The sequence below is a fragment of the Myxine glutinosa genome, chromosome 9 (assembly GCF_964187855.1).
Source record: "Myxine glutinosa chromosome 9, kmMyxGlut1.1, whole genome shotgun sequence".
Taxonomy (NCBI): Eukaryota; Metazoa; Chordata; class Myxini; order Myxiniformes; family Myxinidae; genus Myxine; species Myxine glutinosa.
The window spans coordinates 4,530,295-4,552,872 of record NC_136269.1 but is presented as its reverse complement, the minus strand read 5'-3'; the positions used below and the strand labels follow the sequence as shown (position 1 = coordinate 4,552,872).

The following is a 22,578-nucleotide window of genomic DNA, read 5'->3' as shown; positions in this document are numbered from 1 at the left end:
AGGCTGATCACTGTGTGTTTGAAAATCAAGTATGGAACATCTTCTTCTGGTGTCTTCATAGCACCTACACTATTTTGCGTAGGATTCCTGCTATCATGATAAATGGGCAAGATCATGAACTGACCCTGCTCTGCATGTAGCATCCTTGCCACCCTTGCCGTAAGTCGCCGTAGATCTTGAACAAGGCCATCGTTCAGTTGTCGTTGACCTGCCTCCTCACTCATCGTGAGTGGGCAGCAAGTGTTGATGTGATGTAGTTCGACTGGCAAGATGTGGACCAGAGATGACAGGTGGATCCATAGTGATCTTAGGACCATGGTCTTCAAGTTGTCCGGAGCCCACGCCAGGAACAACCAGCAGAGTCATGGAGGCCCGGTGTAGAGAAAAGCAAAGCCATCCACTTACAACTCCAGGCTGGTTCCCTGGCAGTTGATGGAATAATGACATCAAGTCACAGCATCTAGTAGGACTTGCAGGTAACATGATGTCATCCAACAATTGCCGATGTGATGGATGTTGCAGGCCCTGAACAGAAGCAAGTGATCGCCTTTCACCCATGCATCACAATGTGATCCAGGCAAATGGTCACATTAACTTCCTTGGTGAAAGTGAACATCCTTTTCCAATTTTCCAGAGAAAAGTGCCTCTGCCATTCTTCGATGGGAGGTATATGCCAAGACTAACCTAATCTTTATTGGTCAAATTTGCTGTTTGTAGCTTTTCCCAAAGCAGTTATCACTCCATCCCTTAGCTGTGAGCTGGTTTTTATTCATTCAGCCATATCTTAATCTGCTCTCAACACATTCTGGATCAGGTTGGGTACACCTTGCCATATAATTACCATGCTCTACCTGATCCTGCTTCTCTTATAACAACTTAATATTCAATCGTTTGCTGTTATTCTGTGATGAAATCAGAAGAAGAAGAAGGTGCGTGCTGCAGGGGCGGAATAAACATGATGGTCTGCAATGGGAGGAGACCTGCTGATGTAAGCAGCTCCAAGTACTCAACCAGCGGAAGGATTAACACTGCCGAGTGCTGCCATGAATTCTGAGAGATCTTGGTGAGATTTGATTTCGTGCTTTGACTAGGGATTTAGATTTCTTAGATCATCTAATAAACGGTCTTGATGTGAATTCATTTGCTTTGTTGAGCTAATACGTTGACTGCTGTGTTTATGTAGGTGTGCATGGCAAGTCGAATACAATAAAGCCTCATATTCAGGAGAGAGGTCTGGGAGTCTGATTTTCACTACAATTTATTGTATTCGACTTCTGGAACGACCAAGGAGTATGGTGAAACTGATACGACTTGAACGCTTCTGTGGGGATCCGAACGCGAGCGATGCGGCTGACCATCTGACCCACTGACTCAATTCTCTGAGGCTCTTTACAGCCTTGGTTCCGGAGATTTCAGAGGTGCAGAAACTCGATGTTCTGTCCAGCAATGTGTCGCATGTCATCTATAGATATGTTTCTCATTGTGCGACGTACGACGCTGCTGTACGTCACACTTTTTAATCAATCCTTGCAGCACCATATATGCTCAGCACCTCTTGGCGATGCACAGACAAGAAAGCATGGAATCCCTGGATCAATACGGCCCGGTTTTACGGCAGCATGGCCAGGACTGCGCGATTCAGGACCGCATGGCCATGCAGGGCACTGACGACCTGGTGCGCTATGCCTTCATTGCAGGGTGTCAGTCTCCTGAGATGTCTTCTCGAGAACTATATGCTTGATTTCAAAACTGCTTTTAACCAAGACCGTGTTCTGCAGTCAGCCCAAGCCATATCTCAAACCTATGGCCAGCCCTTCATAACTGCCTGTACTAGCGCCCACGTGAACGACCGTGGGGATTCTGAAGCGAGCGCCGAGCGAGCGCCCATGGGTGCTGCCGTGTGCCGGGCTCCCCGTGGAGAGAGCTCTGATGACGAGGAGAGCGAGCCGAGCACCGCGGCCACAGCTACACCTGGCTGGGTCTACCGCCAAATGCTACTATTGCGGGAACCACCATCACCCTTGCTTGCTGTGTCCGGCAAGGGAGACGACGTGCCACAATTGCAGGAAATGAGGACACTTTGCTAAGGGCTGCCGATCGGCCAAAACTAAATGGACGACGCTCATGGGAGCGCGCATGTCTGTGGGAACTCGGAGATCTTCGATCGGCCTCGCGCATGCTGTTGTTCCGGTGGAGATCAACGGCCAGTCTGTGGAAGCACGAGATCGACACGGGAAGCGATCGGAGCTACATCAGCCATCGTCTTGTCGAGCGCCACAGGTGGCTCACCATTGCTGCGACTCAGCAAGTACACATGGCCTTGGGTGCCCTGTGGCAGCGAGCACGTAGATTGTGCATGGTTAACCTAATGACTAATTATGTGACTTACTCTGATGTTAAGTTGTTGGTGCTCCCGAACCTCAGATCGGATGTCCTTCTTGGGCACGACTTTCTGAATCGGCATAGGCGATTAGAGATGCAATTTGGCGGGATTCACATCCTCTCCGTGGGGTCCGGGCCTGCGCCCGTGTGCGGCCTGGCAGAGATAGCGGTTGAACCGCCTCAACTATTCCCGAGTTTAATAGCTAATTCCGACCGGTCACCATGAAATCTAGACCGTATTCTCAGCCAGATGTACTCTTTATAGCCGAAGAAACTAAACGCCTTTTTCTCGAAGGCATCATCGAACCCAGGCGTTCCCCGTGGCGAGCACAGGTGTTGGTCGTAAAAAGCCTGAATCATCGCAAACAGATGATCCTGGACTACATGCACACGATTAATCGTTACACTCAACTGAATGCATACCCGCTTCCCTGTATGGATGACATTGTTCGGACAGTATCTAAATATAGAGTATTTAGCACTCTTGACCTCAGAAGCGCATATCATCAGATTCCAATACGGGCAGCGGACCGACCCTACACGACCTTCGAGTCTGGACAGCGGCTGTTCCAATTTCGTAGAATTCCATTCGGTGTTACGAACTGCGTTCGTGCTTCCAACGAGCTATAGATGAGATTTTGGCAAAAGAACAAGTGAAAGATGTTTTTGCTTATGTTGACAATGTGACCGTTTGCGGCTGGAATCAGATGGACCATGCTCAAACCTGCAGCGCTTTTTGGAATTGGCCCGTAAATACCAGTTGACCTTCAATAAGTCAAAATGCAGCTATTCTGTGAAAACCATAAATCTTTTGGGGTACACAGTGACCGGAGGGGAGATAAGGCCTGATCCGGCTCGATTGCAGGCCCTACTCGACCTTGCCCCTCCCGCCGATCGAGCGGCTTTGAAGCAAGCTATGGGCTTATTTGTGCATTACAGTCAGTGGCTCTCGAGGTTCTCAGAGAAGATAAGACCGCTTATATTAAATTTAAAAAAACCACCTTTAGAGGCCATTTTTCCCCGCAAAGCGGGGGTTGGCCTTTTTCGGGAACCGTGGTTGTTGTTGTTTTTTTTGGTCCCCTTTTTGAAGCAATGTTTTACATCCGGATGCCCTTCCTGACGCCAACCCTTTTTGCCGCCTTTAACGACAAACAGGGAATTACCAGTGAACTGGTACTCAATTAGCCGACCTCGGAAGGATGACAGGCTGAGTCAACCCCCCTGGCGTTAATTCAGCGATCGACCGGGATTCAAACCCAGGATCCTAGGATCATAAGCCGGCACCCTAGCCGCTAGCCCAACACCAGGGTTATTGGAATTGGCCCGTAAATACCAGTTGACCTTCAATAAGTCAAAATGCAGCTATTCTGTGAAAACCATAAATCTTTTGGGGTACACAGTGACCGGAGGGGAGATAAGGCCCGATCCGGCTCGATTGCAGGCCCTACTCGACCTTGCCCCTCCCGCCGATCGAGCGGCTTTGAAGCAAGCTATGGGCTTATTTGTGCATTACAGTCAGTGGCTCTCGAGGTTCTCAGAGAAGATAAGACCGCTTGTTGAGTGCAAAACATTTCCACTGACCTTGGCTGCTCAAACAGCTTTTCGGCAACTCAAGAGTGATGTCGCCAGCACTGTTGTGACTTCCATCGATGAGACGGTCCCCTTTGTGGTGGAAACAGATGCGTCAGATTGCTCTATAGCCGCAACACTGAGTCAGGGGAGATGACCGGTAGACTTCTTCACATGCACTCTAACTGACAGTGAGCAACGCCACTCCTCCATCGAAAAGGAGGCTTATGCCATGGTGGAATCGGTCAGTAGATGGCGCCATTTCCTCTTGGGTGAGCGATTCACAGTAATCACTGATCAACAGTCAGTTTCGTTCATGTACGACAGGAAACATTAGTAAAAGATTAAGAACAAGAGGATTGCACGCTGGCCCATATAACTGGCTGACTATTGCTTTGAAATTGTGTACAGGCCAGGTAAAGACAACCATGCAGCTGACGCGTTGTCTCGGCCCATCTGCGCCGGAATGACAGTCGATGAACTACGGTCAATACAAGGTGCGCTTTGTCATCTGGGTGTCGCATGAATGGCCCACTTTGTTAGAAGTCGCAACCTGCCTTTCTCTGTGGATGATATACGTCAGTTATGTAAGACTCGTCAGGTTTGCGCTGAATTAAAGCCGACCTTCTACAAGCCACCTATGGGTACGCTCATACATGCTGGATGACCATTGGAGTGACTGAATATCAATTTCAAGGGACCTCTGCCCAGTGGGGGGGAGGCCTAATCGCTACATGCTGACAATAGTGGATGAGTATTCTCGATTCTCGTTTGCATTTCCGTGCTCGGACACGTCGTCCCTTGCCATTATCTGTTGCTTCTGGCAACTGTTTTTGTTGTTTGGATATCCGGCATTCATACACAGCGACCGCGGAACGCCTTTTATGTCTCGGGAAATCAAACTATTTTTCCTCGAGCATGGGATCGCTTTGAGCCATACCACCGCCTATAATCCACGAGAGAACAGGGAAATCGAGCGTTATAACGGGATTATCTGGAGGGCAGTTATGATGGCATTGCATACTCACGGCATGCCCCCGAGCATGTGCGAAAGGGTGCTTCCTGAAGCACTACATGCTATCAGGAGTCTTTTGTGCACCACCACTAACATTACCCCTCACAAGAGACTATTCAAGTACCAACGTCGCAGTCCCAGCGGACAGGCCCTACCCTCGTGGTTAGCTGAGCCTGGACCAGCTTTATTAAAACGTACTGTCCACCAGAGTAAATATGAACCATTTGTGGGCTGCATAGAAATGCTGGACGCGAACCCTGAATATGTGCACGTCCGGTTAGCAGATGGCCGAGTAACTACAGTGCCGATTAGACATCTGGCGCCTTGTGGAGAAATGGGCGAGCAGGCCCACGAGGAGGAGGATCGGCCGAGGCTGACTCAACATCCCCCGCCTGGGCGGACTCACGCTCGGTAGCAGCTACTGGGGGTGATGCTGCTTCTGATTATGAGAGCATGTCTCCCTTGCCACAGGCCATGGTTTCGCTGAGTACTGAGAGTAGATCGCCAGGCGAGGGAGTGCGGCCGATACCTAGCATGGGCGCTCATGCAGGGAACGGTGTATACCGCACGCGAAGTGGTAGGCTTTTTCAGCCGCAGACCTGTTTTGGTTACGATGACTATTAGTTGCATTCAAGACTATTGCGATGACTATTAGTAAGAGAGGGAGATTGTGATGAAATCGGAAGAAGAAGAAGAAGAAGGTGCATGCTGCGGGGTGGAATAAACATGATTGTCTGCAATGGGAGGAGACCTGCTGATGTAAGCGGCTCTAAGTACTTAACCAGCGGAAATGATTAACACTGCCGAGTGCTGTTATGAATTCTGAGAGATCTTGGTGAGATTTGATTACGTGCTTTGACTAGGGATTTAGAATGCTTAGACTTAGATCATCTTATAAACAGTCTTGATGTGCATTCATTTGCTTTGTAGTGCTAATACGTTGACTGCTGTGTTTATGTAGGTGAATGGCAAGTCAAATACAATAAAGCCTCATATTCAGGCGAGAGGTCTGGGAGTCTGATTTTCACTACATATTCTTAAAACATTCAAAAGATTATATTTATTCATATACTTCACACGGATATAATATCCAAAAACAGACATTTATTTCAAGACAAGACTAGGACTAGCATTTAAACTTGCTTTCAGATGAACATAGTTTGAAAAAAATTAAATCATGCAGTCTTTGTATTGCAAATCAAAGAGGAATAAGTTCATTAGTAATAGATAAGTATGGCTGGAATCACAAACAGGAATACCTAATCCCAAACAAACTATGCATAATGTATTCATTATCATAGATTCCTCACTTCTTTTTTTTTTTTTTGCTTGAGGAATTGGTTCAATAGTTTCTACCACTAGTATTTGATCTTCAAATGGTGCTTTCAATTACGTCGGTTCTCATGATTTCAAACTTTTGGTGATACGAGTTCACAGGCCTTATAAGAACGGCACAATTCATAACATTCCTTTAATGTCGTTATCTTGACACTACTCCGCTCATCTGTGTCATTATTTGATTCAGTCTTTTTATCTCTTTGTCCAAGTCACCATACAGGTCTTTTAATTTTTTTGGGATACAAGGTCGAGGCTCGTGCAAGAGCAAACATTGATCACAAAAAAGACAAACTGACACATAAAACATAAGATAAAGGGAGTGGGAGAACAAGATGGAGAGCAGGGATATCTGGAGATCTTTGGGAGGGAGAAGGCTTGGGGGGAAGGAGGCATGGAAAGGGGGGTGGAGGGGTGGGAGAGGTAAAAAAAAAACAACCCAAAAAAAAAACCCGTGGACACTGCTAAGACTTCCAGGTAAGAAGTCTGTATTACAAAAAAGATGATCAGGGGTGAATTAACGGGGGTAGAAAAGATCAAGGTTTTGGATGGGGGAAGATAAGAGATGGTGGTGAACAGCCGTTTTAAAGACCTGGAGGGAGGAGTGGGATTGAAGAGAGTGAGGGAGTTTGTTCCAGAGGTGGGAGAAAAGAGGATTGAAAGGGTGAAGGTCAATAGAGAGTCTTGATTTTGACAGTTTAACCATAAAAGGGTTCCTGGCAGATCTTGTGCGACTTGCAGGAATATTTGGGGGACAGAGCACAGAGAGAGCTGGGGGAGCAAGGCCGAAGAGGAGTCGGTAGAAGATGGAAAGACCACCAACCTGCCTGCGGTTAGCTTCATCGTGGGAGATTCCAATGATTCTGAAAGCTTCTTTTTTTTTTGTTTGTGATTGATGTTAGCTCTTACATGAGCCTCGATCTTGTATACAATATATATATATATATATATCAAACGTTTAATGCAAAATGTGCTCCATCTCAGCAATATAACAAACGTTTAATGGAAAATGTGCTCCATATCACCCTTGATCTTGTATCCCCACAAAAAAAAAAAAAAAAGTAGTGAAGACTTACGTGCCACTTAAATAATAGTAATCAAGACTCGTCATACTTAAATAATAGTAAAGATTTAAGTGGCACTTAAATAATAGTAGTTAACTACTATTATTTAAGTACTACTTAAGTCTTAAGATTTAAGTGGCACTTATATAATAGTAGTTAAGACTTAAGTAGTACTTAAATAATAGTAGTTAAGATTTAAGTGGCACTTATATAATAGTAGTTAAGACTTAAGTAGTACTTAAATAATAGTGGTTAAGATTTAAGTGGCACTTAAATAATAGTAGTTAAGACTGAAGTAGTACTTAAATAATAGTACTTAAGATTTAAGCGGCACTTAAATAATAGTAGTAAACTACTATTATTTAAGTACTACTTAAGTCTTAAGATTTAAGTGGCACTTATATAATAGTAGTTAAGACTTCAGTAGTACTTAATTAATAGTAGTTAAGTACTATTATTTAAGTACTACTTAAGTCTTAAGATTTAAGTTGGACTTATATAATAGTAGTTAAGACTTGAGTAGTACTTAAATAATAGTAGTTAAGATTTAAGCGGCACTTAAATAATAGTAGTTAAGATTTAAGTGGCACTTAAATAATAGTAGTTAACTACTATTATTTAAGTACTACTTAAGTCTTAAGATTTAAGTGGCACTTATATAATAGTAGTTAAGACTGAAGTAGTACTTAAATAATAGTAGTTAAGATTTAAGTGGCACTTAAATAATAGTAGTTAAGACTGAAGTAGTACTTAAATAATAGTAGTTAAGATTTAAGTGGCACTTAAATAATAGTAGTTAAGACTGAAGTAGTACTTAAATAATAGTAGTTAAGACTGAAGTAGTACTTAAATAATAGTAGTTAAGACTGAAGTAGTACTTAAATAATAGTAGTTAAGATTTAAGCGGCACTTAAATAATAGTAGTTAAGATTTAAGTGGTACTTAAATAATAGTAGTGAAGACTTAAATAGTACTTATATAATAGTAGTTAAGACTTAACTAGTACTTATATAATATAAGTTAAGACTTAACTAGTACTTATATAATAGTAGTTAAGACTTAACTAGTACTTAAATAATAGGAGTTAAGATTTAAGTGGCACTTATATAATAGTAGTTAAGACTTAAATAGTACTTATATAATAGTAGTTAAGACTTAAGTAGTACTTATATAATAGTAGTTAAGACTTAAGTCGTACTTAAATAATAGTTGTTAAGACTTAAGTAGTACTTAAATAATAGTAGTTAAGACTTAAATAGTATTTAATAATAATTAAAACTTATGTAGTACTTAAATAATAGTAGTTAAGACTTATGTAGTATTTAATAATACTAGTTAAGGGCAATATATCGGGGGTGGGTTGGGGGTTCCGAGTATTGACAAAATTGGCTGTATTTGCCTACATAATAAATAAAAATCCTCAATATATTTGAAACCCATTGAGAGAGAAATGTAGACCGATTCGGTGGGGGCACATGGAAGGGATGGGTATGATGGGGGCTGGAGGGAGTTTAAATCTGTGCTGGGGGATGACGTGGTCATGTGGGGGGTGTTTACGATGTGTTTGCGATCCGAGTTGACTTTCCACATGTTTTCTGCAGTATGTGTTCATCAAATGTACATATAAAATGCACTGATGTCACCCCCACCCCCCTACGTCACCTCCATCCTTATGGGAAATATTTTCTGCAAATAAATCAGAAACATATAACATAATCCTCCTCTCCATAACACCTCCTCCTTCGTGGAAATATTCAATCCTCCCCTCCAACTACCCCCTACACCCACATGGAACTCTCCCTCCCCCGAAATCCCGCTCCTCCCCTACCACTTTCACACCGCTCCACGACCGCCAGCCATGTCGGCGACTGCGCAGCCCCGATCGTCCGGCAAGCTGCGGGAGGGAGCGCACCAGATCATGGCCGGAGGATCCGCCGGTACGAGGGACTATCGGGTTAATGAGGGGAGGGAGGGGAGGCGGGAACCAGGTGATAATTACCGGCCGCGGCCACTTCTCGCTCCGGAACTCGTCCCGTCCTCCCTTCCGCGTCCGCTTCATATTGCGTGCGTGTCCTCCTACTCATCTACAAACTCCGTACGAGCCTCCGCATGAGCGTTGCTTTCGCGAAAGCACGAATCCGTGCACCACTGCTACTTTAGACTACCGCTATACCGTACCGGGTACACGTTATCTGTAACAAATCTGCCCGTTCCGCACACTTTACTGAGCCGCACCGTTGTGCACGTTACAAACGTGTATTCCATGTCCATTTTGTGCGCTTTTATTTGTATACCTGTATATTTATTTTTGTCCCCGCCCCTCTTCCCGCGCTTTTCCAAAAGACGACGAATTGGGGCACGCCCCTTTGCACACGGTTTGCCAGAAGTACGTGCTTTAGCTCCGCCCCTTGACTCGTGCTTTTACTTTGGGATAGAGGTTTTAGTTCCGCCTCTGCACGTGATTTGACGGTAGCTTTGCGTTCTTGGCTTTGCTCCTTCCGGCTGTGACAGTAGGATTGCTATTCTAGCTCCGCCCCTTACTTTGTGCCTTTCTGGCTCCGCCCCTCGGGTACTGTTTGATGCCAGAGTGGTTTTGGCAGAGAACACGCCTGGGCTGGAATGTTTGACGTGCACTGTGTTTCTTATTGTTGCAAGATTTGAGGCTATCTTGTTACACATTTGATTACTCTATGCGTCAATAATGGCCAATGAACACTCACAAAGTCTGTAAAATACTGTACGAATGAGGTGTACATTAATTACGTCGCTTAAAGGTCTTTTGGATCAACTATGAAATGTCATCACTTGATATTTGACAATCTGTAAATATTTCAAACGGCCTGGTTTTGGCTTAACCGTTTAGGTGGCTGGCTGGAGATCTCAGGGTCTTGAGTCTCAAACACTTGTCAGCCGTTGAATTAACACCAGGTGGGTTCATTCAGCCTGTCGTCCTTTCAAGGTCGGCAAGGTGAGTACCAGCTTGCTGGGGCGAGTGAGCCATTTGGGTATCATGTGTCGGAGTGGCAACCTGTCCAGGATTGTGCCCACTAACCTGGGAAACCGCTTTGGCAACTCCATGCACCATCATGATGCAAAAAGGAGTGAACATCATCATCTACATATATAAAACACAGTTTGTGTGTGTGTAATGTTACCGATAGACTCCTAAACGGAGAGGCTCACGTACTTGATATTTGGCACAGACATGGCCTACCTAAAAATATTTGACGAGATCCAGATTTTTTATTCATATTTACCTCAGCGCATTTCAGCGAGGAATATTATGTACACGGAATCTGACCTGGTGGCAGAGCAGCGTGCTGATTCGCTCAGAGCGATCACGTGATGTTCCATCCCCGCCGCCGGACCATTGAACATAAAACACAGTTTGTGTGTGTGTGTAATGTTGTAATGTGTGTAATGTACGTGTCTCCCTTCCCCCGCCCGGCAACGCCGGTACTGGAGGGCGTCACAGGATCGGTGTCTCCAAAACCCGCTTCGCGCTGTTGCGAAGATGCAGGACGATGTCGCGATTGTTGTGCTGCTCTCCGACCATGAGAACTGCAACGTCATTGTTGACTGGCCCTCCCCTTCCCTCCCCCTCCCCCTCCCCCTCTCCCCCCACTCCTCCCCTCTCCCTCTCCCCCCACCCCTCCCCTCTCCCCCCACCCCTCCCCTCTCCCCCACCCCTCCCCTCTCCCCCACCCCTCCCCCCTCCCCTCCCCCCTCCCCATCACCCTCCCCCTCCACCCTCCCCCTCCCCTCCCCCTCCACCTCCCCCTCCCTTCCCCCTCCCACCCTCTCCTCCCCTCCCCTTCCCCCTCCCCTCCCCCGCCCGGCAATGCCGGATACTTCTGCTAGTCATCAAATATTTCAAACAATTTCCTGCATTTAATGACCCAGGATTGGCCGTGGTACACGGAGTAAGGTAATATTTTGATGTGCACAAGGTAATGCACTCAATGCACTCAATGCAATGGTGGTAAGCCAGCTGGTTCATATTTTCAGATTCCTTCTTTAACGCTTTAACAAATAGCTGGAGTTTTTAATCCTTCTTTCCATTGTAATGATCCCGCCGACCTCTCCAGATCTGCTTGTGTTGGCCAATAGTCCACGTGCAACCTTTCCTGCGACCACAACAGTGAAGGGGTCGCATTTGAAGCGCAAAAGGTTGTTCAAGGACACGGACCCTGACATTGGCCGGAGAGGGGAATGTTGGGAACGGAGCATCCTGGGCTCCAATTGTCCACCAAAGGTGGAAGGAATTCCAGCAGAATGTCAGAGTCTGTGCAACTCGACGTCGAGGCCCCATTGGTGTATTTTTTCCTGCTCGTCCATCAATCCAAGTACCTAAAACCGTGAGGGTATTGTTGCGTAAGAGTACCTGTATGGGTATCCACAAGGTAACCTCGGAGGATCGAGGCGCTTGCGCTGTGTTGTGACCGTGTACCACACACGTACTGGTACTTCTCCCACGTACCAAAGCTCGTTGTTTTGGTAGTTTTGTTGTGCTGGTGCAATTCACTTTCAGTGGGAGAGAGTTACATGTGGAGTGGGTTTGAGGGAGTTAATGCCACCGCATAAGTCTATTGTTTTGTTGATTGTGATTGTTACCATGTTTGACTTATCATCATCTATTTCAATGCCCGCTTGCTAAGTGCTTTGACTTTCCGGCCATTCCTGATAGATGGGTTCCAGCCTGGTGTTGACGGCCCACATGGCATGTTGGTGTTGCTTTTACCACCGGCCTGAAGCGACCAAGGTCACACGTGAAAGCCGGACACCTGTTGTCGTTTCACTGAACGGATTTGGCCATGTTTTAACAGGTCCATATACCTGCTTGGTACGCAAAGCAGAATTAGATCCTCACAGGTCCATCTGAAGATATTGTGCGGATCCTGGGCTCGGACGCATCATATTATTTGTTATAACTTGTACTTGTGTTGTTTTTGACATCTTTGGCAGGGGCATTTGGATGCGTTTCATGTGACAGCCATGAATAACTCGACGCAAGTCTTGGCACGGTGTCCCGAGTTCTTGGCGGGAGGTTACCTGGTAATTGTCATTTAATTATCACAACTCGTGGATGCTTCATGGTGTACCTGCACTGTAACCTGGTCCCAGGTTTGGAAATGTGTCAGAATGCTGTGATGGTTTACCTGCACTGTAACCTGGTCCCAGCCTTGGAAATGTGAAAGAATGCTGTGATGGTTTACCTGCACTATAACCTGGTCCCAGGTTTGGAAATGTGAAAGAATGCTGTGATGGTTTACCTGCACTGTAACCTGGTCCCAGGTTTGGAAATGTGTCAGAATGCTGTGATGGTGTACCTGCACTGTAACCTGGTCCCAGGTTTGGAAATGTGTCAGAATGCTGTGATGGTTTACCTGCACTGTAACCTGGTCCCAGGTTTGGAAATGTGTCAGAATGCTGTGATGGTGTACCTGCACTGTAACCTGGTCCCGGCCTTGGAAATGTGTCAGAATGCTGTGATGGTTTACCTGCACTGTAACCTGGTCCCAGGTTTGGAAATGTGTCAGAATGCTGTGATGGTTTACCTGCACTGTAACCTGGTCCCAGGTTTGGAAATGTGTCAGAATGCTGTGATGGTGTACCTGCACTGTAACCTGGTCCCGGCCTTGGAAATGTATCAAAATGCTGTGATGGTTTACCTGCACTGTAACCTGGTCCGAGCTTTGGAAATGTGTCAGAATGCTGTGATGGTTTACCTGCACTATAACCTGGTCCCGGCCTTGGAAATGTGTCAGAATGCTGTGATGGTTTACCTGCACTGTAACCTGGTCCCATCATTGGAAATGTGTAAGGATGCTGTGATGGTGTACCTGCACTGTAACCTGGTCCCAGCCTTGGAAATGTGTAAGAATGCTGTGATGGTTTACCTGCACTATAACCTGGTCCCGGCCTTGGAAATGTGTAAGAATGCTGTGATGGTGTACCTGCACTGTAACCTGGTCCCAGCCTTGGAAATGTGTCATAATGCTGTTATGGTGTACCTGCACTGTAACCTGGTCCCGGCCTTGGAAATGTGTCAGAATGCTACGATGGTTTACCTGCACTGTAACCTGGTCCCGGCCTTGTAAATGTGTCAGAATGCTGCGATGGTTTACCTGCACTGTAACCTGGTCCCAGGTTTGGAAATGTGTCAGAATGCTGTGATGGTTTACCTGCACTGTAACCTGGTCCCAGCCTTGGAAATGTGTCAGAATGCTACGATGGTTTACCTGCACTGTAACCTGGTCCCAGCCTTGGAAATGTGAAAGAATGCTGTGATGGTTTACCTGCACTATAACCTGGTCCCAGGTTTGGAAATGTGAAAGAATGCTGTGATGGTTTACCTGCACTGTAACCTGGTCCCAGGTTTGGTAATGTGTCAGAATGCTGTGATGGTTTACCTGCACTGTAACCTGGTCCCAGGTTTGGAAATGTGAAAGAATGCTGTGATGGTTTACCTGCACTATAACCTGGTCCCAGGTTTGGAAATGTGTCAGAATGCTACGATGGTTTACCTGCACTGTAACCTGGTCCCAGCCTTGGAAATGTGAAAGAATGCTGTGATGGTTTACCTGCACTATAACCTGGTCCCAGGTTTGGAAATGTGAAAGAATGCTGTGATGGTTTACCTGCACTGTAACCTGGTCCCAGGTTTGGAAATGTGTCAGAATGCTGTGATGGTTTACCTGCACTGTAACCTGGTCCCAGGTTTGGAAATGTGTCAGAATGCTGTGATGGTTTACCTGCACTGTAACCTGGTCCCAGGTTTGGAAATGTGTCAGAATGCTGTGATGGTGTACCTGCACTGTAACCTGGTCCCGGCCTTGGAAATGTGTCAGAATGCTGTGATGGTTTACCTGCACTGTAACCTGGTCCCAGGTTTGGAAATGTGTCAGAATGCTGTGATGGTTTACCTGCACTGTAACCTGGTCCCAGGTTTGGAAATGTGTCAGAATGCTGTGATGGTGTACCTGCACTGTAACCTGGTCCCGGCCGTGGAAATGTATCAGAATGCTGTGATGGTTTACCTGCACTGTAACCTGGTCCGAGCTTTGGAAATGTGTCAGAATGCTGTGATGGTTTACCTGCACTATAACCTGGTCCCGGCCTTGGAAATGTGTCAGAATGCTGTGATGGTTTACCTGCACTGTAACCTGGTCCCATCATTGGAAATGTGTAAGGATGCTGTGATGGTGTACCTGCACTGTAACCTGGTCCCAGCCTTGGAAATGTGTAAGAATGCTGTGATGGTTTACCTGCACTATAACCTGGTCCCGGCCTTGGAAATGTGTAAGAATGCTGTGATGGTGTACCTGCACTGTAACCTGGTCCCAGCCTTGGAAATGTGTCATAATGCTGTTATGGTGTACCTGCACTGTAACCTGGTCCCGGCCTTGGAAATGTGTCAGAATGCTACGATGGTTTACCTGCACTGTAACCTGGTCCCGGCCTTGTAAATGTGTCAGAATGCTGCGATGGTTTACCTGCACTATAACCTGGTCCCGGCCTTGGAAATGTGTCAGAATGCTGTGATGGTTTACCTGCACTGTAACCTGGTCCCAACATTGGAAATGTGTCAGAATGCTGTGATGGTTTACCTGCACTATAACCTGGTCCCGGCCTTGGAAATGTGTCAGAATGCTGCGATGGTTTACCTGCACTGTAACCTGGTCCCAGGTTTGGAAATGTGTCAGAATGCTGTGATGGTTTACCTGCACTATAACCTGGTCCCGGCCTTGGAAATGTGTCAGAATGCTGTGATGGTTTACCTGCACTGTAACCTTGTCCCAACATTGGAAATGTGTAAGGATGCTGTGATGGTTTACCTGCACTATAACCTGGTCCCGGCCTTGGAAATGTGTAAGAATGCTGTGATGGTTTACCTGCACTATAACCTGGTCCCAGCCTTGGAAATGTGTAAGAATGCTGTGATGGTTTACCTGCACTATAACCTGGTCCCAGCCTTGGAAATGTGTAAGAATGCTGTGATGGTTTACCTGCACTGTAACCTGGTCCCAGCCTTGGAAATGTGTAAGAATGCTGCGATGGTGTACCTGCACTGTAACCTGGTCCCAGCCTTGGAAATGTGTAAGAATGCTGTGATGGTTTACCTGCACTGAAACCTGGTCCCAGCCTTGGAAATGTGTCAGAATGCTGTGATGGTTTACCTGCACTGTAACCTGGTCCCATCATTGGAAATGTGTAAGGATGCTGTGATGGTGTACCTGCACTGTAACCTGGTCCCAGCCTTGGAAATGTGTAAGAATGCTGTGATGGTTTACCTGCACTATAACCTTGTCCCGGCCTTGGAAATGTGTAAGAATGCTGTGATGGTGTACCTGCACTGTAACCTGGTCCCAGCCTTGGAAATGTGTCATAATGCTGTTATGGTGTACCTGCACTGTAACCTGGTCCCGGCCTTGGAAATGTGTCAGAATGCTACGATGGTTTACCTGCACTGTAACCTGGTCCCGGCCTTGTAAATGTGTCAGAATGCTGCGATGGTATACCTGCACTATAACCTGGTCCCGGCCTTGGAAATGTGTCAGAATGCTGTGATGGTTTACCTGCACTGTAACCTGGTCCCAACATTGGAAATGTGTAAGGATGCTGTGATGGTTTACCTGCACTATAACCTGGTCCCGGCCTTGGAAATGTGTAAGAATGCTGTGATGGTTTACCTGCACTATAACCTGGTCCCAGCCTTGGAAATGTGTAAGAATGCTGTGATGGTTTACCTGCACTATAACCTGGTCCCAGCCTTGGAAATGTGTAAGAATGCTGTGATGGTTTACCTGCACTATAACCTGGTCCCGGCCTTGGAAATGTGTCAGAATGCTGTGATGGTTTACCTGCACTGTAACCTGGTCCCAACATTGGAAATGTGTAAGGATGCTGTGATGGTTTACCTGCACTATAACCTGGTCCCGGCCTTGGAAATGTGTAAGAATGCTGTGATGGTTTACCTGCACTGTAACCTGGTCCCAGCCTTGGAAATGTGTAAGAATGCTGTGATGGTTTACCTGCACTATAACGTGGTCCCAGCCTTGGAAATGTGTAAGAATGCTGTGATGGTTTACCTGCACTGTAACCTGGTCCTGGCCTTGGAAATGTGTAAGAATGCTGTGATGGTTTACCTGCACTGTAACCTGGTCCCAGCCTTGGAAATGTGTAAGAATGCTGTGATGGTTTACCTGCACTATAACCTGGTCCCGGCCTTGGAAATGTGTAAGAATGCTGTGATGGTTTACCTGCACTATAACCTGGTCCCGGCCTTGGAAATGTGTAAGAATGCTGTGATGGTTTACCTGCACTGTAACCTGGTCCCGGCCTTGGAAATGTGTCAGAATGCTGTGATGGTTTACCTGCACTATAACCTGGTCCCAGCCTTGGAAATGTGTAAGAATGCTGCGATGGTTTACCTGCACTATAACCTGGTCCCGGCCTTGGAAATGTGTAAGAATGCTGTGATGGTTTACCTGCACTATAACCTGGTCCCAGCCTTGGAAATGTGTAAGAATGCTGCGATGGTGTACCTGCACTGTAACCTGGTCCCAGCCTTGGAAATGTGTAAGAATGCTATGATGGTTTACCTGCACTGTAACCTGGTCCCAGCATTGGAAATGTGTAAGGATGCTGTGATGGTTTACCTGCACTGTAACCTGGTCCCAGCCTTGGAAATGTGTCAGAATGCTGTGATGGTTTACCTGCACTGTAACCTGGTCCCAGCCTTGGAAATGTGTAAGAATGCTGTGATGGTTTACCTGCACTGTAACCTGGTCCCAGCCTTGGAAATGTGTAAGAATGCTGTGATGGTTTACCTGCACTGTAACCTGCTCCCAGCCTTGGAAATGTGTAAGAATGCTGTGATGGTTTACCTGCACTGTAACCTGCTCCCAGCCTTGGAAATGTGTAAGAATGCTGTGATGGTTTACCTGCACTGTAACCTGCTCCCAGCCTTGGAAATGTGTAAGAATGCTGTGATGGTTTACCTGCACTGTAACCTGGTCCCAGCCTTGGAAATGTGTCAGAATGCTGTGATGGTTTACCTGCACTGTAACCTGGTCCCGGCCTTGGAAATGTGTCAGAATGCTGTGATGGTTTACCTGCACTGTAACCTGGTCCCAGCTTTGGAAATGTGTCAGAATGTTACGATGGTTTACCTGCACTGTAACCTGGTCCCAGCTTTGGAAATGTGTCAGAATGCTGTGATGGTTTACCTGCACTGTAACCTGGTCCCAGCTTTGGAAATGTGTCAGAATGTTACGATGGTTTACCTGCACTGTAACCTGGTCCCAGCTTTGGAAATGTGTCAGAATGTTACGATGGTTTACCTGCACTGTAACCTGGTCCCAGCTTTGGAAATGTGTCAGAATGCTGTGATGGTTTACCTGCACTGTAACCTGGTCCCAGGTTTGGAAATGTGTCAGAATGCTGTGATGGTTTACCTGCACTGTAACCTGGTCCCAGCTTTGGAAATGTGTCAGAATGCTGTGATGGTTTACCTGCACTGGAACCTGGTCCCAGGTTTGGAAATGTGTCAGAATGCTGTGATGGTTTACCTGCACTGTAACCTGGTCCCGGCCTTGGAAATGTGTCAGAATGCTGTGATGGTTTACCTGCACTGTAACCTGGTCCCAGCGTTGGAAATGTGTCAGAATGCTGTTATGGTATACCTGCACTGTAACCTGGTCCCAGCTTTGGAAATGTGTCAGAATGCTGTGATGGTTTACCTGCACTGGAACCTGGTCCCGGCCTTGGAAATGTGTCAGAATGCTGTGATGGTTTACCTGCACTGTAACCTGGTCCCAGGTTTGGAAATGTGTCAGAATGCTACGATGGTTTACCTGCACTGTAACCTGGTCCCGGCCTTGGAAATGTGTCAGAATGCTGTTATGGTGTACCTGCACTGTAACCTGGTCCCAGGTTTGGAAATGTGTCAGAATGCTACGATGGTTTACCTGCACTGTAACCTGGTCCCAGCTTTGAAAATGTGTCAGAATGCTGTGATGGTTTACCTGCACTGTAACCTGGTCCCGGCCTTGGAAATGTGTCAGAATGCTGTGATGGTTTACCTGCACTGTAACCTGGTCCCAGCTTTGGAAATGTGTCAGAATGCTGTGATGGTTTACCTGCACTGTAACCTGGTCCCGGCCTTGGAAATGTGTCAGAATGCTACGATGGTTTACCTGCACTGGAACCTGGTCCCAGGTTTGGAAATGTGTCAGAATGCTGTGATGGTTTACCTGCACTGGAACCTGGTCCCAGGTTTGGAAATGTGTCAGAATGTTACGATGGTTTACCTGCACTGTAACCTGGTCCCAGCTTTGGAAATGTGTCAGAATGCTGTGATGGTTTACCTGCACTGGAACCTTGTCCCAGGTTTGGAAATGTGTCAGAATGTTACGATGGTTTACCTGCACTGTAACCTGGTCCCAGCTTTGGAAATGTGTCAGAATGCTGTGATGGTGTACCTGCACTGGAACCTTGTCCCAGGTTTGGAAATGTGTCAGAATGTTACGATGGTTTACCTGCACTGTAACCTGGTCCCAGCTTTGGAAATGTGTCAGAATGCTGTGATGGTTTACCTGCACTGGAACCTGGTCCCAGGTTTGGAAATGTGTCAGAATGCTACGATGGTTTACCTGCACTGTAACCTGGTCCCGGCCTTGGAAATGTGTCAGAATGCTGTGATGGTTTACCTGCACTGGAACCTGGTCCCAGGTTTGGAAATGTGTCAGAATGTTACGATGGTTTACCTGCACTGTAACCTGGTCCCAGCTTTGGAAATGTGTCAGAATGCTGTGATGGTTTACCTGCACTGGAACCTTGTCCCAGGTTTGGAAATGTGTCAGAATGTTACGATGGTTTACCTGCACTGTAACCTGGTCCCAGCTTTGGAAATGTGTCAGAATGCTGTGATGGTGTACCTGCACTGTAACCTGGTCCCGGCCTTGGAAATGTGTCAGAATGCTACGATGGTTTACCTGCACTGTAACCTGGTCCCGGCCTTGTAAATGTGTCAGAATGCTGCGATGGTATACCTGCACTGTAACCTGGTCCCAGGTTTGGAAATGTGTCAGAATGCTGTGATGGTTTACCTGCACTGTAACCTGGTCCCAGCTTTGGAAATGTGTCAGAATGCTGTGATGGTTCACCTGCACTGTAACGTGGTCCCAGGTTTGGTAATGTGTCAATGCTGTGATGGTTTACCTGCACTGTAACCTGGTCCTGGCCTTGGAAATGTGTCAGAATGCTGTGATGGTTTACCTGCACTTTAACCTGGTCCCAGCCTTGGAAATGTGTCAGAATGCTGTGATGGTTTACCTGCACTGTAACCTGGTCCCGGCCTTGGAAATGTGTAAGAATGCTGTGATGGTTTACCTGCACTGTAACGTGGTCTCAGGTTTGGAAATGTGTCAATGCTGTGATGGTTTACCTGCACTGTAACCTGGTCCCAGGTTTGGAAATGTGTCATAATGCTGTTATGGTGTACCTGCACTGTAACCTGGTCCCAGGTTTGGAAATGTGTCAGAATGCTACGATGGTTTACCTGCACTGTAACCTGGTCCCGGCCTTGGAAATGTGTAAGAATGCTGTGATGGTTTACCTGCACTGTAACGTGGTCTCAGGTTTGGAAATGTGTCAATGCTGTGATGGTTTACCTGCACTGTAACCTGGTCCCAGGTTTGGAAATGTGTCATAATGCTGTTATGGTGTACCTGCACTGTAACCTGGTCCCAGGTTTGGAAATGTGTCAGAATGCTACGATGGTTTACCTGCACTGTAACCTGGTCCCGGCCTTGGAAATGTGTAAGAATGCTGTGATGGTTTACCTGCACTGTAACCTGGTCCTAGCATTGGAAATGTGTCAGAATGCTGTGATGGTTTACCTGCACTGTAACCTGGTCCCAGCCTTGGAAATGTGTCAGAATGCTGTGATGGTTTACCTGCACTGTAACCTGGTCCCAGCCTTGGAAATGTGTCAGAATGCTGTGATGGTTTACCTGCACTGTAACCTGGTCCCAGCGTTGGAAATGTGTCAGAATGCTACGATGGTTTACCTGCACTGTAACCTGGTCCCGGCCTTGGAAATGTGTAAGAATGCTGTGATGGTTTACCTGCACTGTAACCTGGTCCTAGCATTGGAAATGTGTCAGAATGCTGTGATGGTTTACCTGCACTGTAACCTGGTCCCAGCCTTGGAAATGTGTCAGAATGCTGTGATGGTTTACCTGCACTGTAACCTGGTCCCAGCCTTGGAAATGTGTCAGAATGCTGCGATGGTTTACCTGCACTGTAACCTGGTCCCAGCGTTGGAAATGTGTCAGAATGCTACGATGGTTTACCTGCACTGCAACCTGGTCCCAGCCTTGGAAATGTGTCAGAATGCTGTGATGGTTTAACTGCACTGTAACCTGGTCCCAGCGTTGGAAATGTTTCAATGCTGTGATGGTTTACCTGCACTGTAACCTGGTCCCAGGTTTGGAAATGTGTCAGAATGCTACGATGGTTTACTTGCACTGTAACCTGGTCCTGGCCTTGGAAATGTGTAATAATGCTGTGATGGTTTACCTGCACTGTAACCTGGTCCTAGCCTTGGAAATGTGTCAGAATGCTGTGATGGTTTACCTGCACTGTAACCTGGTCCCAGGTTTGGAAATGTGTCAGAATGCTACGATGGTTTACCTGCACTGTAACCTGGTCCCAGGTTTGGAAATGTGTCAGAATGCTGTGATGGTTTACCTGCACTGTAACCTGGTCCCAGGTTTGGAAATGTGTCATAATGCTGTGATGGTTTACCTGCACTGTAACCTGGTCCCAGGTTTGGAAATGTGTCAGAATGCTGTGATGGTTTACCTGCACTGTAACCTGGGCCCAGGTTTGGAAATGTGTCAGAATGCTGTGATGGTTTACCTGCACTGTAACCTGGTCACAGGTTTGGAAATGTGTCAGAATGCTGCGATGGTATACCTGCACTGTAACCTGGGCCCAGGTTTGGTAATGTGTCAGAATGCTGTGATGGTTTACCTGCACTGTAACCTGGTCCCAGGTTTGGAAATGTGTCAGAATGCTGTGATGGTTTACCTGCACTGTAACCTGGGCCCAGGTTTGGTAATGTGTCAGAATGCTGTGATGGTTTACCTGCACTGTAACGTGGTTCCAGGTTTGGTAATGTGTCAGAATGCTGTGATGGTTTACCTGCACTGTAACGTGGTTCCAGGTTTGGTAATGTGTCAGAATGCTGTGATGGTTTACCTGCACTGTAACCTGGTCCTAGCCTTGGAAATGTGTCAGAATGCTGTGATGCTTTACCTGCACTGTAACCTGGTCCCAGGTTTGGAAATGTGTCAGAATGCTGTGATGGTTTACCTGCACTGTAACCTGGGCCCAGGTTTGGAAATGTGTCAGAATGCTGTGATGGTTTACCTGCACTGTAACCTGGTCACAGGTTTGGAAATGTGTCAGAATGCTGCGATGGTATACCTGCACTGTAACCTGGGCCCAGGTTTGGTAATGTGTCAGAATGCTGTGATGGTTTACCTGCACTGTAACCTGGTCCCAGGTTTGGAAATGTGTCAGAATGCTGTGATGGTTTACCTGCACTGTAACCTGGGCCCAGGTTTGGTAATGTGTCAGAATGCTGTGATGGTTTACCTGCACTATAACCTGGTCCCGGCCTTGGAAATGTGTCAGAATGCTGTGATGGTTTACCTGCACTGTAACGTGGTTCCAGGTTTGGTAATGTGTCAGAATGCTGTGATGGTTTACCTGCACTGTAACCTGGGCCCAGGTTTGGTAATGTGTCAGAATGCTGTGATGGTTTACCTGCACTGTAACCTGGTCCCAGGTTTGGAAATGTGTCAGAATGCTGTGATGGTTTACCTGCACTGTAACGTGGTCCCAGGTTTGGAAATGTGTCATAATGCTGTGATGGTTTACCTGCACTGTAACCTGGTCCCAGCCTTGGAAATGTGTCAGAATGCTGTGATGGTTTACCTGCACTGTAACCTGGTCCCAGGTTTGGAAATGTGTCAGAATGCTCCGATGGTTTACCTGCACTGTAACCTGGTCTCAGGTTTGGAAATGTGTCAGAATGCTACGATGGTTTACCTGCACTGTAACCTGGTCCTAGCCTTGGAAATGTGTCAGAATGCTGTGATGCTTTACCTGCACTGTAACCTGGTCCCAGGTTTGGAA

General features: G+C 46.7%; 1 protein-coding gene across 2 annotated transcripts in view; it reads left to right on the top strand.

The window, feature by feature from the left end:
- Positions 1-9,159: 9,159 nt before the first annotated feature.
- The window catches only part of SLC25A21 (solute carrier family 25 member 21), a 401,068-nt gene continuing 387,649 nt past the window's right edge, over positions 9,160-22,578 (top strand). Inside the window, exon 1 of one of the 2 annotated variants that reach the window (XM_078784071.1) lies at positions 9,160-9,302. In XM_078784071.1, coding sequence (XP_078640197.1) covers positions 9,224-9,302 — 79 coding nt within the window. In that variant the 5' untranslated portion in view covers positions 9,160-9,223. The remainder of the gene's footprint in view (positions 9,303-22,578) is intronic. The other variant, XM_078784072.1, reaches the window with a different exon arrangement.